This window comes from Belonocnema kinseyi, chromosome 8, assembly GCF_010883055.1.
Source record: "Belonocnema kinseyi isolate 2016_QV_RU_SX_M_011 chromosome 8, B_treatae_v1, whole genome shotgun sequence".
NCBI classification, from domain to species: Eukaryota; Metazoa; Arthropoda; class Insecta; order Hymenoptera; family Cynipidae; genus Belonocnema; species Belonocnema kinseyi.
The window spans coordinates 33,825,640-33,840,158 of record NC_046664.1 but is presented as its reverse complement, the minus strand read 5'-3'; the positions used below and the strand labels follow the sequence as shown (position 1 = coordinate 33,840,158).

Here is a 14,519-nt window from a genome sequence, read left to right as displayed (position 1 = left end):
ATAGTAGCAAAATAGTCATCGCTCAAAAAAAGTGTGAATTTCCGAGGCCTGAAGCTATAGTTAGAAAAATTAAAACTAAAAGTAAATGCAAATTTTACTGAAAATAAGTTACAAGTTACAGAAAAAAGGGACCTTAGTTAAGTTATAAGTAAAAATGAAGGCCAAATTTACTGTAACTGTAACTTTTTGAAGAACTTCTTTACTGATAACTCGTCACTTACCAACACTGATTAATAGAAATTGATAAGTTACAATTTCAACAAAAAAATTAAGAAGGAATTTTCTGGTAATTTTTCTCTAAAAAGATTCCGGTCAAACAGGACTTAAGTGAACTTTTTTGTGGTTTATTCTGAACCAATCTGTTTAGATTATTACATTCTCTAAAAAGGAAAAGATAATAATCCAAAAAATTAATACATTTCTAGAATTGATAATATTAAAATTCTCTTTGTTTTTTAAATTTCAAATAGAAAAATTTATTATAATAAATTGAGATTAATTATTTAGAACTCATTAAAAAGAAATCTGAAAATATTCATACGCAATCTCTGCAGATTATAACGAATCATAAGTTAGTGTATATTTCAAATTTTTTACTTAAGCAAAGCATAAAAATACACATGGTCATGGCTTAAATTGGAATGATATTAAAATTCTTCATCATGAGAGAAATCAGAAAAAGAGGGAGTTCAAGATACAACAAAATATGGGATAGAGTTATTAATTGGTCAAAGTTACATTCTTGTACTTTGAAGTAAAATGAATTCTTTTATGGAAAAATCATTTTCTAACTAAATATACAGATTATATTAGAATTGATCAATTTATTATTAATATCATTCGAAATATTTTCTTTTCACGTATAGCAATGTTTCATACCTTTAGTTTATCCTATAAATAATCCCCGATAAGGTCTAAATTAGCCTCGAAACTTTTTGGTTCCCTAGTATTATAAGAAGGACGGAGAAAGGAAAAAATGAGATTCGTATTTGGTTGACTATTTCCCTTTTATCACTCTTTTTTTATTTTATTTTTGTCTAATCAGCCGAAAAGTAAGAGAGTTTGGAAATTTGTCTTTAATAGTGAATCTTCTCCATGCTTATTTTGCATAAAATTATTCCTGATAAAATAGATTACTATTCAACCTTAACCTTTAAAGTGAATTCTGGGTGTCCGTTACCCCAAGCAATTTTCAAAATCTTATAAACCACACTTAATTCAAAAAAATTGAGTGTCACCATCTAGCTTTAGTTGGAGACACTAACTGTAAGTTAAGTCGTTTAGCATACTACGTCAAGCGTCAGTCTACTAGCAGCAGCTGCTGAAAGTGGACGTAAAAAATCGTGGGGTCCATTACACCTGGTGAGGACTTATTGAGTGAAAAAGTAATTTTGGAGCCAATTTTTGTTTTGAAATCTTTGCAGATGGCTTATAGCTTACGGCAGCGCTTTATGCGGGAGCAGACTGTGGATGTGTTGAATAAAATATAATTGTTAAAATACAGTTATACATCTCTTTTTTCAATTTCTTGACTTTTTATAGTATTACATGTCAAAGTTCCTCAATTTTCATAATAATAAATGGATTTAAAAGCAAAAAATCTGATTCATTTTGTCATAAAATTGACTTTTCAACTGTAAAAATAAATATCTTTTTTGAAAGCACCCGTGTTCCAATATTTTTTTATGAAAGAACACTATTTCAAAAGTACAGTCATACATTTGAGGGTAAAATAATAAAAATTGCGTGAGTTATGAATGTTTAAGTAAAAAGCCCATTTTTTCACTTTTTTCAATAATTTTTTTAACAAACTTAAAATAAATAAACGGCTATAAAATCAACTCTTCCTTATAAAAGATACCTTAAACTACGTCGGATACATTTATTGTGACAAAATATTCAATAGGGGTCAAATAATTCATGATTAAATACACTGGGGTATTTATAACCCACAATGCACTTTACCGTGATTTTTACCATTTATGCACTTTGAAGGTTAAATACATGAACTTTTTTGCTTTCTCAAAGAAGACAATCAACTGAAAATATGTTTCCTTCTTATTTATTATTTTCTTGATTTTCCTCTTGCTCCAGATTCAATAAACATCGTACATTATAGAACAGAAAAAGGTACCTAGATTAATAAAGGTAAGAAAAAACTAACGAGCTGATTTATACATTATTTTATTAAACTATTTACTCAAATACTGTCAGAATATATTTACAGTTTCTGCTTTACCAAATTAAATTTCCGAACACGAGTCCTACCTATTTCAATTTAAAAAAATTCTGATTATCATAAATACAAAATTAAATTTAACAAAAAGTCATCGCTTAGTAAGCTTCTATTGTAATCCCATTCAATTCCAAGGTCGACTTTTTAACCTTAGGCACCGGAAAATTCGATTTTCCAAATACTGAAATCAGTCTATCTTTTAATCCCTCAACATCCAAAACGTGACTTCCCAATGGATTTTCTAAAAGTATCGTCCCCTTTGTGTTGCCATTCTTTACATTCAAAAACTTGCAAACTGGAGCCCTTTCTCTACCAAAAACTAACTTACAATAATCACCTGCTACTTCAGCGCCTTCACGAACTACAAAAATGAATTCTCCATGCAAAGAAATGAAATCAGTCTTTTCGTCGATGAGTTTTCCCTTGACGAATAATTCATAATGAAACCCGTGAATCCCAAAAACAGTCTCAACAGCCTTCCTCATTTCTTTGCAGGAAATAACAGCACCAGTTTTCGAATCGGCTAACAATATGGAACCAACATCGCTCTTTGCTCCATACCTGGGCTCACAATTCACAAGCTTGACATTAACGAATTTCACAAAAGGATCTACTTTATTCGTAGGTGCCAACTGATGCAAAGACGTTCCCTTAACAAGGACAAGATTCATATCCACACCTTTGATGTTCTGCATCTCCTCAATAATAATCTCAGCTTCTTTCGAAAGTTCCGAGCTGTCCTTCTGACAAGTTTTTGTCGTATTTTCGATAAATTCCTTATGAGTCACGACAACCTTAGCTAAAGCACTACTCTGATCTTTAATTTGGTAGTAAACAACAGCATCGTCCGAAGGAACAAGTTGAGCCTTCTTCCTCAGCTTCTGCACCCTGTTGATAATCTCCCTCGCCAATCCTTCATTCTGCATCGTCTCATCTGGTGACACATCCATCAAAATCAAAACGTTGCCCTCGCAATGTGCTTCGTACCGTTTCGAGAGCTGTTCAGCCGCCGGACCAGTGAAGCTAAAACTCAATCTTAAATCCTGTTCCTCGAGCGTGTGGCCTTGAACCACGATTTTCTTCTCCTCCACAAACCTTTGTAACTCCTCGTCCGAGAGTTCCTTTATAGCCGCCATCACGGATTTGAATTCGCCCTTTAACCTTGCCCCAAGATTCTTATGATCAGGTTCTGCCCTCAGAGTCACGCCGTACTTCTCCTTGTCTGTCGTCACCGTCAGAGTCTTCACATTCAATTCTTCAAGGATGTAAGACTTGAGGGAGACGATGTCGCTGATCACACGCTGATCCTGATTGATCACCACTATTTCGGGTAGAGGGTACTTGACCGGCATTGTCTTTCGATCCCTGACAATTCTTCCAAGTTCAATCACAGTCTGCATGCAGGAAATGGCCTTTTCGATGTCCTGGTTGATGAGTTTGCGGCAAGGATCGGGTATCATCTCGTAGTGAATGCTGTCATTGACAGTCTTTGTTGCAGGGAGTAGTTTCCTCAAGCGCTGAAACATGAACTCGGTGAGGAATGGGGTAAAGGGCGCGTTTATACGAGTCATTGTGTAGACGATACAAAAGAGGGTGTTCAAGGCTCTTCTGCAATCCTCGGAACCACTGTCACCCTTGATCCGCTTCCTGTTCATTCTCACGTACCAGTTGGTCAAGTTGTCGATGAACTTGATCAATCGAGGAACAACGGTGTAAAGCCTGTAGGCCTTCATCTCCTGCTTCAAGAACTGGAGCAGACTCTGGGTGAAAGAAAGAATCCACCGGTCCATGATATTTTCACATTCGCTTATACAATCGCTCGTTAAATTATCCTCAATGACTTGATATTGAAAATGGACTCCTTCCGTCTGCTCGTACCTCTCAATGTTCTGTATCAGAAACCTAAAAGCATTGTACCAAGGTAGGAAAACATCTTTGATGATGTCTTTGACACCTTCTTCCTTGAATCTCAAGTTCTCCCCTCTCACAACTGGAGAATTGATTAAATAGAGCCTCAAAGCATCAGCGCCGTATTTATTAACAACCTCCAAAGGATCTGGGTAATTCTTCTTTCGCTTTGACATCTTTTGACCATCAGATGCCAGGATCAAACCATTGGCGATTAGATTTTTGAACGGAGGTTTGCCAAAGAGTCCTGTCGAAATCACCAGTAGAGTGTAAAACCATCCCCTGGTTTGATCGATTCCCTCGGCGATGAAATCTGCCGGGAAACTCTCTTCAAAATCCTTCACTCTCTCGAAAGGATAGTGCATCTGGGCGTAAGGCATCGAACCTGACTCGAACCAGCAGTCAAAAACTTCTGGAATTCTTCGTAAAGGAGGCTGTCCAGGTCGCTTGGATGGAATTGTCAAATGATCGATACTCTCACGATGAATGTCGGTTATCTTTGTACCCGATAGTTGCTCCAATTCTCCAATGCTACCAATACAGACTACCTCTTTCCCGTCCTCGGAGATCCACAGTGGAATTGGATTGCCCCAGTAGCGATTTCTACTGATGGCCCAGTCTCTGGCATTCTCGAGCCAGTTTGCGAATCGCTTTTCCTTGACATATTCGGGCACCCAATAGGTCTCGGAGTAAGTCTCGAGAAGACGGTCTTTTATCTGTGTGACGCGAACGAACCAAGACGGCACAGCCTTGTAAATCAGGGGAGTATCAGAGCGCCAGCAGAAAGGATAACTGTGTTTAGTTGTTCCACTGTGGACCAGTCGTTCCTTCGCTTGCAAGTACTTCATGATTTCCTTGTCGGCAGTCTTCACGTAGAGTCCTTTGAATTCAACAACAGGATCAGTGAAGCAGCCGCAGTTATCCACTGGACAGACCATCTCCTGTTCTTTTGTTATAATTCCCGCCTCTAAACAACATCGATAATCGTCTTCTCCAAAGTAGGGAGCCTGGTGAACAATTCCAGTACCGGAACCAGCAGTAACGTAGTTGTCGTTCAACACTCTGAAGGCTCCCTTTTTCCTAAGATCGCTGAAGTAGGAAAAGGGTGGCTCGTAATTTTTTCCTTTTAATTGACTGCCTTTTCTCTTTCCTCTGATAGTATAGAGGTCTTTTGACTTGTAGATCAATTCCAGGCTGGATTCTAGGATTATGTATACTTTTCCAGAGGCTGCATCAACTGCTTCTACGTATTCGTAGTCAGCATTACAACAGAGAGCGAGATTGCTTGGTAGAGTCCAGGGAGTTGTTGTCCAGGCTAGGATGAAGACGTTTGGCTCGTCGAGAAGGGGAAAAGCGACAACTACCGATGGATCGACGACGTCTTTGTAATTCTGGCCCGATTCAAAGTTGGAGAGAGGTGTGTTACAGCCCGTTGAATAAGGCACAACCTTCACGCCTTGATAGACAAGACCTTTGTTGAAAAGCTCTTTGAATATCCACCAGATGGATTCCATGAACCAGGGATAGAGGGTTTTGTAGTCATTTTTGAAGTCTATCCAACGACCAATTCTGCCAACGATCTTTTCCCACTCACCAGCGTAGCGCATGACAATCTTTCTACACTCCAGATTGTAATTGGCTATCCCCATTTTAGCAACATCGTCTGGGCCTTTGATGCCTAAGGCATTGTCGATTTCAAATTCAACCGGGAGTCCATGAGTGTCCCAGCCGAATCTACGCTCTACGTGGAAACCGCTCTGGTGGGCATATCTAAAAAGAGGAAAAATAATTTCTTATTAATAAATAACTGCTTCATTTAGGTCTGAAATGGAAGAACCTAAACACAGGAATTATACAAGTTTCGATTATTAATTCCATTCTTTATTACAAGTATTCATACTTTTTAAATATACACAGTAGGGTGTTCCAAAAATGCATGGCAAAACTTGTTTGCATGTTAGAGGGCAACGACCCCCCCCCCCATTTTATTCCAAACCCGAAAAAAGAAATTCCCTATTTTAATTTTATTTTTATTTTTTATTTTAACAGGTGCCGTTTTTGAATTGAAGTTTCCCATGTAAAATGCATGGGAAAAAATCACTTTGTTGAGTTTTTAGAATAATTTTTTTGGCTTTGAAAAAATGTGACGGGAAAGTATGGGGGCCTGTAGAGAATTATCCAACCAAGAATTTCATTTATTTGATATATGGGTTTAACACCCCCAAAAACACTCCCACGAGTACTTGAAAACTACCCCTAAAACCAAAAACGTCAATTGTTCATGAAATTCACCTTTTGAACACTGTATTCTCGTCTTTTATTACTTAAAATTAATAGCATGGGTCTTATGGAATATTTATTATCATTGGTTAATTAATTTTTAATTATTTAAACCAATGGAATCTGTTAAAATAATCTTTTGTTTTGTTTCAAAATTCGTTATTCTCCCTAAAAATTATTACTACTAGTCTAGTGGAATATTTATTAACATTAGTTCATATTTTTTATTATTCAAATAGGATTTTTTAAAACATTTTTTCAAAAATTAGTTTTTTTCTTAAAAATTATTACTATTGGTATAGTGGAATATTTATTAAAATTAGTTCATTAATTTTCAATTGTTTAAACAAATGGCATTTGTTTAAATAATTTTTAAATTAAAAATTATTAATATTTCTTCAGTGGAATATTTACCAACATTGTTCAATTAATTTTTTTAAATAATAATTATTACTTAAATATTACTGATGAATTAATTAAATGAATCGAAACGAAATTATTTAAACAAATTCCATTTCGTTTAAATAATTGAAAATAAATGAACTAATGGTAATTAATATTCCACTAGAGCAATAGTAATCATTTTTAGGGAAAAAACGAATTTTCAAACAAAATTATTTAAACGAATTCCATTTGTTTAAACAATACAAAATTAATAAAATAATGTTATTTAATATTCCATTAGACTAATGGTAATAATTTTAAGGGAAAAATAATAAATTGTCGAAAAAAAAATTTAAACAAATTCCATTTGTTTAAATAATTTAAAATTAATTAACCAACGATGATAAATATTCCAATAGACCAATTTTGATAATTTTGATTTTAAAAAAACATAAGACAGTGCTCAAAATGTTGATTTCATGAAGAATTGATATTTTTTAAGGGTAGTTTTCAGGTACTCTTAATGGTGTGTTAGGGTTGTCAAACCCATATGTTTGTTACATTAAATTTTTTGTTGGAAAATTCTCAACAGGCACCCATACTTTCCCATCACATTTTTTCAAACCCTAACCAATTACTCCAAAAACTTAAAAAAGTGATTTTTTCCCATGCATTTTACATGGGAAACTTCAAGTGGAATGAAATTGAGGGGGTCGTTGCCCTCTAAAAAAAAGCGTTTTTGAGCCACCCTAATACACAAGTGTAAGAAGAAATAATTAATAATTCTATTTTTAAGAAGAAAAAAATGTTTTCTTTTATAATTCTGAGAACATTTTTATTTATAAATAAATATATGAAGAACCTAGTAATTTTGACATCTTCCAGGCTGATGGCAAAAATTTTTTTAAAAAATCGGAACGATTACGTTTCGGAAACACAGCTGGTTTTCCTCGTCAGATCTGTAATCTTTTGCTAATGTGCTTATCAATAATACTAGTTGGATAGTTATTATAGAATATAAAATATCAGAAAATGTATTTTTTTCATTTGTTAATCTATAATGACTATCCAACTAATTTTATTAGTAAGCACATTAACAAAAGATTAAAGAACTGATGAGGAAAACCAGCTGTGTTTCCGACGCGTAATCGTTACGATTTTTTAAATACATTTTTATCATTAGTCTGGGAGATGTCGAAATTGTTAGGTTCTGACTATATTTATTTATAAATAATAATTCTATCAATTAACGACCAGTACAAAATGGAAATGCAAAATGAACAATTCTAATTAATCTCATGTTGTATCAATCCTTTCCCGAGTCGAAATATAGGCCCTACTTTGAAACTCTTCATGCTAATATTTGTAGGGGCTAAGGATGTAAAGTAGAGGATATTCCCATACGATTTTTGCCCCTACTTTAGAGCTCTTATCAGCACAAATTTCCAAATCTTCCATTTGGGGCGTCAAAATAGAGGCTTAGTTTTTGTTTCTAATTTAACGCTCCACACTCTACCTTCCTGTAAATAATAAAATTATTTGACGAAAAATTAATAAAATTAGAGCAAGAAGAACATTTGCGTAATGTTTCAAGTTATTTTGCACACGGAAAAAAATATCCATTCAATTTTATAGCACTAATCCTATAGTAGAGGGTACGCTGGGTAGTTTCATAAAAGTTAAAATCGTCTAGTCCCAAAACTATAGAGAACAGTTCTATAAAATTATAACCGATTGTTCGCCACAAAAAATTAATCTTTTGTATTATTATATCATTACTATTATACTCTAATATTTTTGTTCACATGTTTAATCACACAATGATTTACTATTACATAACCACTACACTATTTATAATCGCACGCTATGAAAGTTTTTATTCGCCGCGAGGGTTCGAAACTTATCAGTTTCGCAATCCTAACACCTAAAAAGCCTCTCGGCTAGCCTACAGCTTGAAGTATGAAAAAAAATCTGAAATATAACCTACAGCTGTGCATGACCGTCTGCAAATTTTTGTGACCCACTTTGTAAAAAATATTGCTGCACTTATAATTATATGTGTATTAAGATTTTAGATTTTAGAAATATTACAAATTATAATTGTATATTTTATGTGCTCAAACAAGATTTAAATTAAATCCAAAAATATTTTAAGATATTTTAAAAGATTAAAAAAAATGCAATATATATTTCCCGTAATTTAATAGATTTTAAAGGATTTCCACAAATTTCCAAAGATTTTAAAAGATTTAACGGACTTTAAAGAATTCAAGAACATTATTTATATTTTAAAATTACTTTAAAATCTTAAAACTCACTTAAATTCTACCGAAATTCATTAAAAATTCTTCAAAATCACTTAAAATCCCTTAAATTCTTTAGAAATATCTTGAACTCTTTTAAATAATTCGAAATCTTTTGAAATTCGACTATAAACTTTAAAAAAATGTAACTCAAATAACTCCCATTAAATCCCTTGAAACTCCTAAAAATCTCTTTAAATACATAAAAGTATTTTTAAATTAAATGAAGATCCTTAAACTCTTTAAAATTGTTTTAAAATTATTTAAAATGCTTCGTAATATTTTTAATTCTTTTACAGACTTTTTAAACTGTATTAAATAGATTGGAATGCCACAAAATCCCTTAAAATGATTAAAAATCTCTTAAACTCATAAAAACTATTTTAAGTCTTTAAAATCTCTGGAAAATTCTTGTAATTTTTGGAATTCTTCTAAAATCTTTTTAAATTCTTTAAAATTACTTGAAATCTTTTGAAATTCATTTATAAACTTTAATCTTTTTTAATTGAAAATAACTTTTAAATCCCGTTAAATTATTTTGAAATTCATGAAAATCCTTTTAAACGCTTCAACATATTTTGAAATTACACAATAATACATAAGCTATTTGAAATTTTCTTGGCATTTTTAAAAATCATTTTAAATAATTTGGAATCTTTAAAAACTTGTTGAGCGAAAAGGGAAATAGAGGAATATGTCAGAATATTTGTGAATATTTCAGGATATTTCGGAATATCAAGAATATTTGAGATTATACAGAATATCAAGAATACCATAAATATTGAAAGAAAACGTATATGGCAATATTTAGCGAATGCATCAGGAAGATTGCAGTGATTGACCCCTCGGCATATAGAAATAAATTGGTTTAAAAATATGACATTTTGAAGAAACAATTTTTTATTTTAAGCTTTTTAGAGAATAACGTATAAATAACAATTATCGCTAACCGAATCCATTTGAAATCAGCAGGGACCTACACTTGAAATGGCAGAATTTCTCGAGAGCAAAATATGTTGTTTTTTTTCAATTCATTCATTGATTTTATAAAAATTCGCCTAATTAGCTTGAAGTACAAATTATAATTATGTTCTGCATTAACAATTCTGAATTCTAGAATTTCAGAAGCTTCAACTTTGAAAGATTCAATTTAGTTTTCAATATTAAATTGTCAAATCTTGATCACTTTGAAATTATAATTATTCAAATTCAAAAGTTTGCCATTGTTAATCATTTAATTTTGAACGCTGTTAACTATTCATTATTTTTAATTATCTAATCTCAAAATATGCAATTTTTAAGGTTTTGACCTTGCCCTATTTTCTACATTTCTAATCTGAAATCATTCAAATTCGTGATTCTTCAATTCAAAAGAAAATTGTGTGAGAGGAAAATCTATTTCTTCAGAATCTGTTGTAACTAATTTGGAGTTATGTTTGTGGTACAGAAAAAACTCAATACAAAATATTTGAATCTTTCTTACCTTTTTCTTTTGACGTTTATTCTCGTGTGTTTGATACCTTTTTTGGTGAGGTTTTGGATCTGGGTTCTTTTTAATTATCTTTAAAATCTGAGCACTATTTTGCATTTTTCCTTTCGCTTGCAGTCACCAGATTAGGGCAAACTTCTTTCCTCTTAAAGCCATTTCGATGTTATCACTTAAATATTTATTATTTAAAACGAATTAAACTGCTGCTTTCACAAACTGTGGTGATGGAATTTTAGAGAAAAAAACGAAGTATCTGTCACGAGGACGCATGCGTCGAGGCAACGAGGCCACATATTTTGTGCGTTAAAATTTGAGAGCGTTCAAAGAGAATTTAAAAATTCTACGGAGAGTATGGAGCTTTAAATGAGACATAAGTAAAACTCAATAATATAGAGGCAAGACCTTCAATGTATGGACTGAAGCTTATACAGAAGTAAAATAGAATGAAATATCTTTAGGAGTGGACGTAGGAGCTAGTAGAATAAACAGCCGCAAAGTAGGGACAATACTTCCACTTGGAGCGTCAAAGTAGGGCCTATATTTCGACTCGGGTTTCCCTTTATCACTTATCCAAAATATACATTTATGTAGCATAATTAGGGCTCCGAATCGAATAAAAGGACATTTTTTTCAATCTCAATGCCATCTCGCCGTCTTAATTAATTTAGAACTTTGATTTTCAGAAAATCAATTAACATAAGGAGCTGACTTGAATTCCATAAAAAAAATTACTGAACTTAATAAAAAAATTACAAATTGCAGTATTATTTTCCATGACAATATCTAATTTATATCCGTTGATATAAAGATCATACAAGAAAATTAATTCATCGATGAACTTGATATTTTTAATAATGTTGTGTTAAAAAAAGATAAAGAATATTGAGAACCAAACACAAATAACAATTATTTTTGGAAGAACATTAATAATTAATGACTTCAAATCTAATTATATTCTAATAATTGTCAATGCAGATTTGTTTCTGCTGTTGTTGAGGGAAAAAATCTGTCACATTGAGCTTGGAAGACATATTCCCAACAAAAAATTCAATTTCAATACATTAAAAGCTTCAGAAAAGATAGTACACGCATTGCTCTTTTTTCCCTATCATCTGAAAGAGCATATTTTTACCTCTTCTGAAACTGATTGAAATGTATTAAATTTTAGAATAAACTTTTCAATCTTTTGGAATGCAATCCTTCTTACATGGTATAGTCTCATACAATTCTTGCCTGAATTTCATTCTGAAATTCAACCTACTTTTAATAACTTACATCTCATTTTCCCTGTTCCTTATCTCAAATTTAAATTGATGTATCGCTCGAAAAAGCAAATTATTGAGGAATACAGAGATAGGACTCGAAAAGTACTTTCTCGAGTACTCCACTGACCATGGCTAGTTCTTCATTTATTATTTCTCAGGTTGAATCAATGAAAATTATCGATTTTTTAGACATATCGTACATATCGCAAACTCATTTTTTATTCCAGTGTAGTAAAAAAAAATTAAATGGCCTGGCGTTACTTTCATAGAAACTTTGACTTACGATGCAAAATTAGTAAATAAGCTACATACATTGTATTTAACTTAGGAAATTGAATTCTTGAAAATTATCTGAAACTTATCAAAAATATCTCAAAAATTAAAGGAAATTTATGTAAATTTATAGTACCTATTCTGAATTTATTAATATTCATATGAAGCAACAAATATTTACCAAATTCGAAGTATACGTGATGCTGATGTATAAAGCTTTCTCGTTAACTGTTCCTCAACATGACAAAATTACGAAATTAAAAAATACATATTTTTGCAATGTACGTTTCAAAATACAATAAGATTTAAAATAGAAAAATCTGAGAAAACTATAGGGACTTGTGGTTCTTATGAGCTATATTTTTAGATTTTATACATATTTTGTTTTTAATTTTTAGAGTAGAGTGAAGGAAAAATGAAATAGACTTTACCTAATTGTCATTTACAATTATTTTAAAGCGTATTTTTAATGTCTCAAGTCTAGAAAATATGTACTTCAAAATCTTTGAAAATGATATTTTATTATAAAAAACGTCACATCAAACATACATCATAAGTTTAATCCTGATCACTTCTGTTTAGTAAGAGGGATAAAAAACAAAATAGGCCGTACCCAGTTGTCATAATATTATTTCTCAATAACTACCTCAACTTTAACCACGTTTTTTGAATAAATAAAAATTTTTGCTGCACATATTTCTAACATTTATCGATATGTCAAAAGCTAACATACTTGAAACTATAAACAAAGATTTTCGACTAAGGTGGGCTTTATCTATTTGTATAGTTCTCTGTGTCTCAATTATGTTCCTTAAACTTACCAAATTTTAAACTTTTTTGAACAAATGACATAATATAAGAATTGAAAAAATGGTAGATTCCGAATATCTTATTCTAGAATTACTTATTATCATTCTGCAAAGGACAAATTATATTACAAGATATTCTAAAATATATTAAAACTATGGTATAGTTAAATAATACGAAAAATATACTTAATCATTATCTAAAGGCTCTGAATTTAAAAAAATTTAATTTTTTTATTTTATCTTCTGATACTTGAAATTAAGTACATATTTAACTAATTTGAACCATTTCAAATTCCTGACTTTCGAAGTTACATTTTTTAACAATATACATGAATTCTCAACCAAATAGTTACAATAGTTGAATTTCTATTTAAAAATAAACTTTCCACACAAAAAAATGTCAACCGAAGTAATCAATTTTCAAATAAGGGAATAGATTAATTTTTAACAAAACAGTCGAAGTTTCAACCAAATAGTTTTATTTTTAACCAAAAAGATGAATTATTACTTAAAATTATGAGTATTTACGGTAATAATTTAATTTTAGATTTTCAGTTTAAAAAATTAATTTAACAAAACAGTTTGAACTTTCAACCAAGTAGTTTTTTTTATTGTCAACCAAAAACATGAATTTTTAATTAAAATGCTGAATCATTAACTGGAATAGAGAAATTTTCAAACAAAACGATGAATTTTTAACCATGAAGATAAATTTCTGAAAAATTAATTAACAAAATACGTGAATTTTCAAATAAAAAAATTAAATGGCCAACCAAAAATTGAAGTCAAATTATCAGTTTAAAAAATTAATGTTCAATTAGAAAGATGAATTTTTAACTAAAATTTGTGATTACTTTATTGGAAAAGTTATACGCTGAGTTAAAAAAAAAAAATTTCTAACCAGCGAAATAATAATTTTCTAAACAAAAATGGTTTCATTTTCAAACAAAGCAATGATTCAATGAATTATATAATTATTTTTAACCAGAATTATGAATATTCAACTGGAATCGTTTAATTTTGAATCAAACAAATGAATTTTCAACTGAAATGAAGAATCTTTAACTATAGCAATTGAATTTTCAAAAAAAATGTGAATTTCCAACACAGAAGATTAAATTCTACCAAAAAGACGAATTTTCGACTAAAAAAAAATAATTTTCCAACCAGAGATAAATTTTTAACTAAAATGATGGAATATTTAACTGGAATCGTTATAGTTTCCCGGACTATTTTGAGACAATATCAATATCAGTCCTTTCGATTTGGAACTTCATGACAATTTGAGCAAACATTCATAATTAGCTGATAAATCTAATGATTTTTTAAAACAAATTTAATTAAAAAATACACTAATCAGGCATTTGTCGACATCAAAATTCGTTTTTTCATAGTCAACTTTGTTAATTAGGAACTTTATAATAATTTCAACAAAATTCATAATTTTTTTATCAATTTTATGATTTTTGTAAAACAAAGGGGGAGGGTCGGTAAGGCCGGTTTTTGGCCTAATTTATTTTTGGACCAAAAAATCTGAAAAAATCATGGTAGTATCTTATAAGTATCCCGAGT

At 31.1% G+C, this 14,519-nt stretch overlaps 1 protein-coding gene across 1 annotated transcript in view; it reads right to left on the bottom strand.

Annotated features, from left to right (window-relative positions):
* Window positions 1-2,168: 2,168 nt before the first annotated feature.
* The window catches only part of LOC117177925 (isoleucine--tRNA ligase, cytoplasmic), a 17,392-nt gene continuing 5,041 nt past the window's right edge, over window positions 2,169-14,519 (bottom strand). Inside the window, exon 2 of the mRNA XM_033369038.1 lies at window positions 2,169-5,914. Coding sequence (XP_033224929.1) covers window positions 2,335-5,914 — 3,580 coding nt within the window. The 3' untranslated portion in view covers window positions 2,169-2,334. The remainder of the gene's footprint in view (window positions 5,915-14,519) is intronic.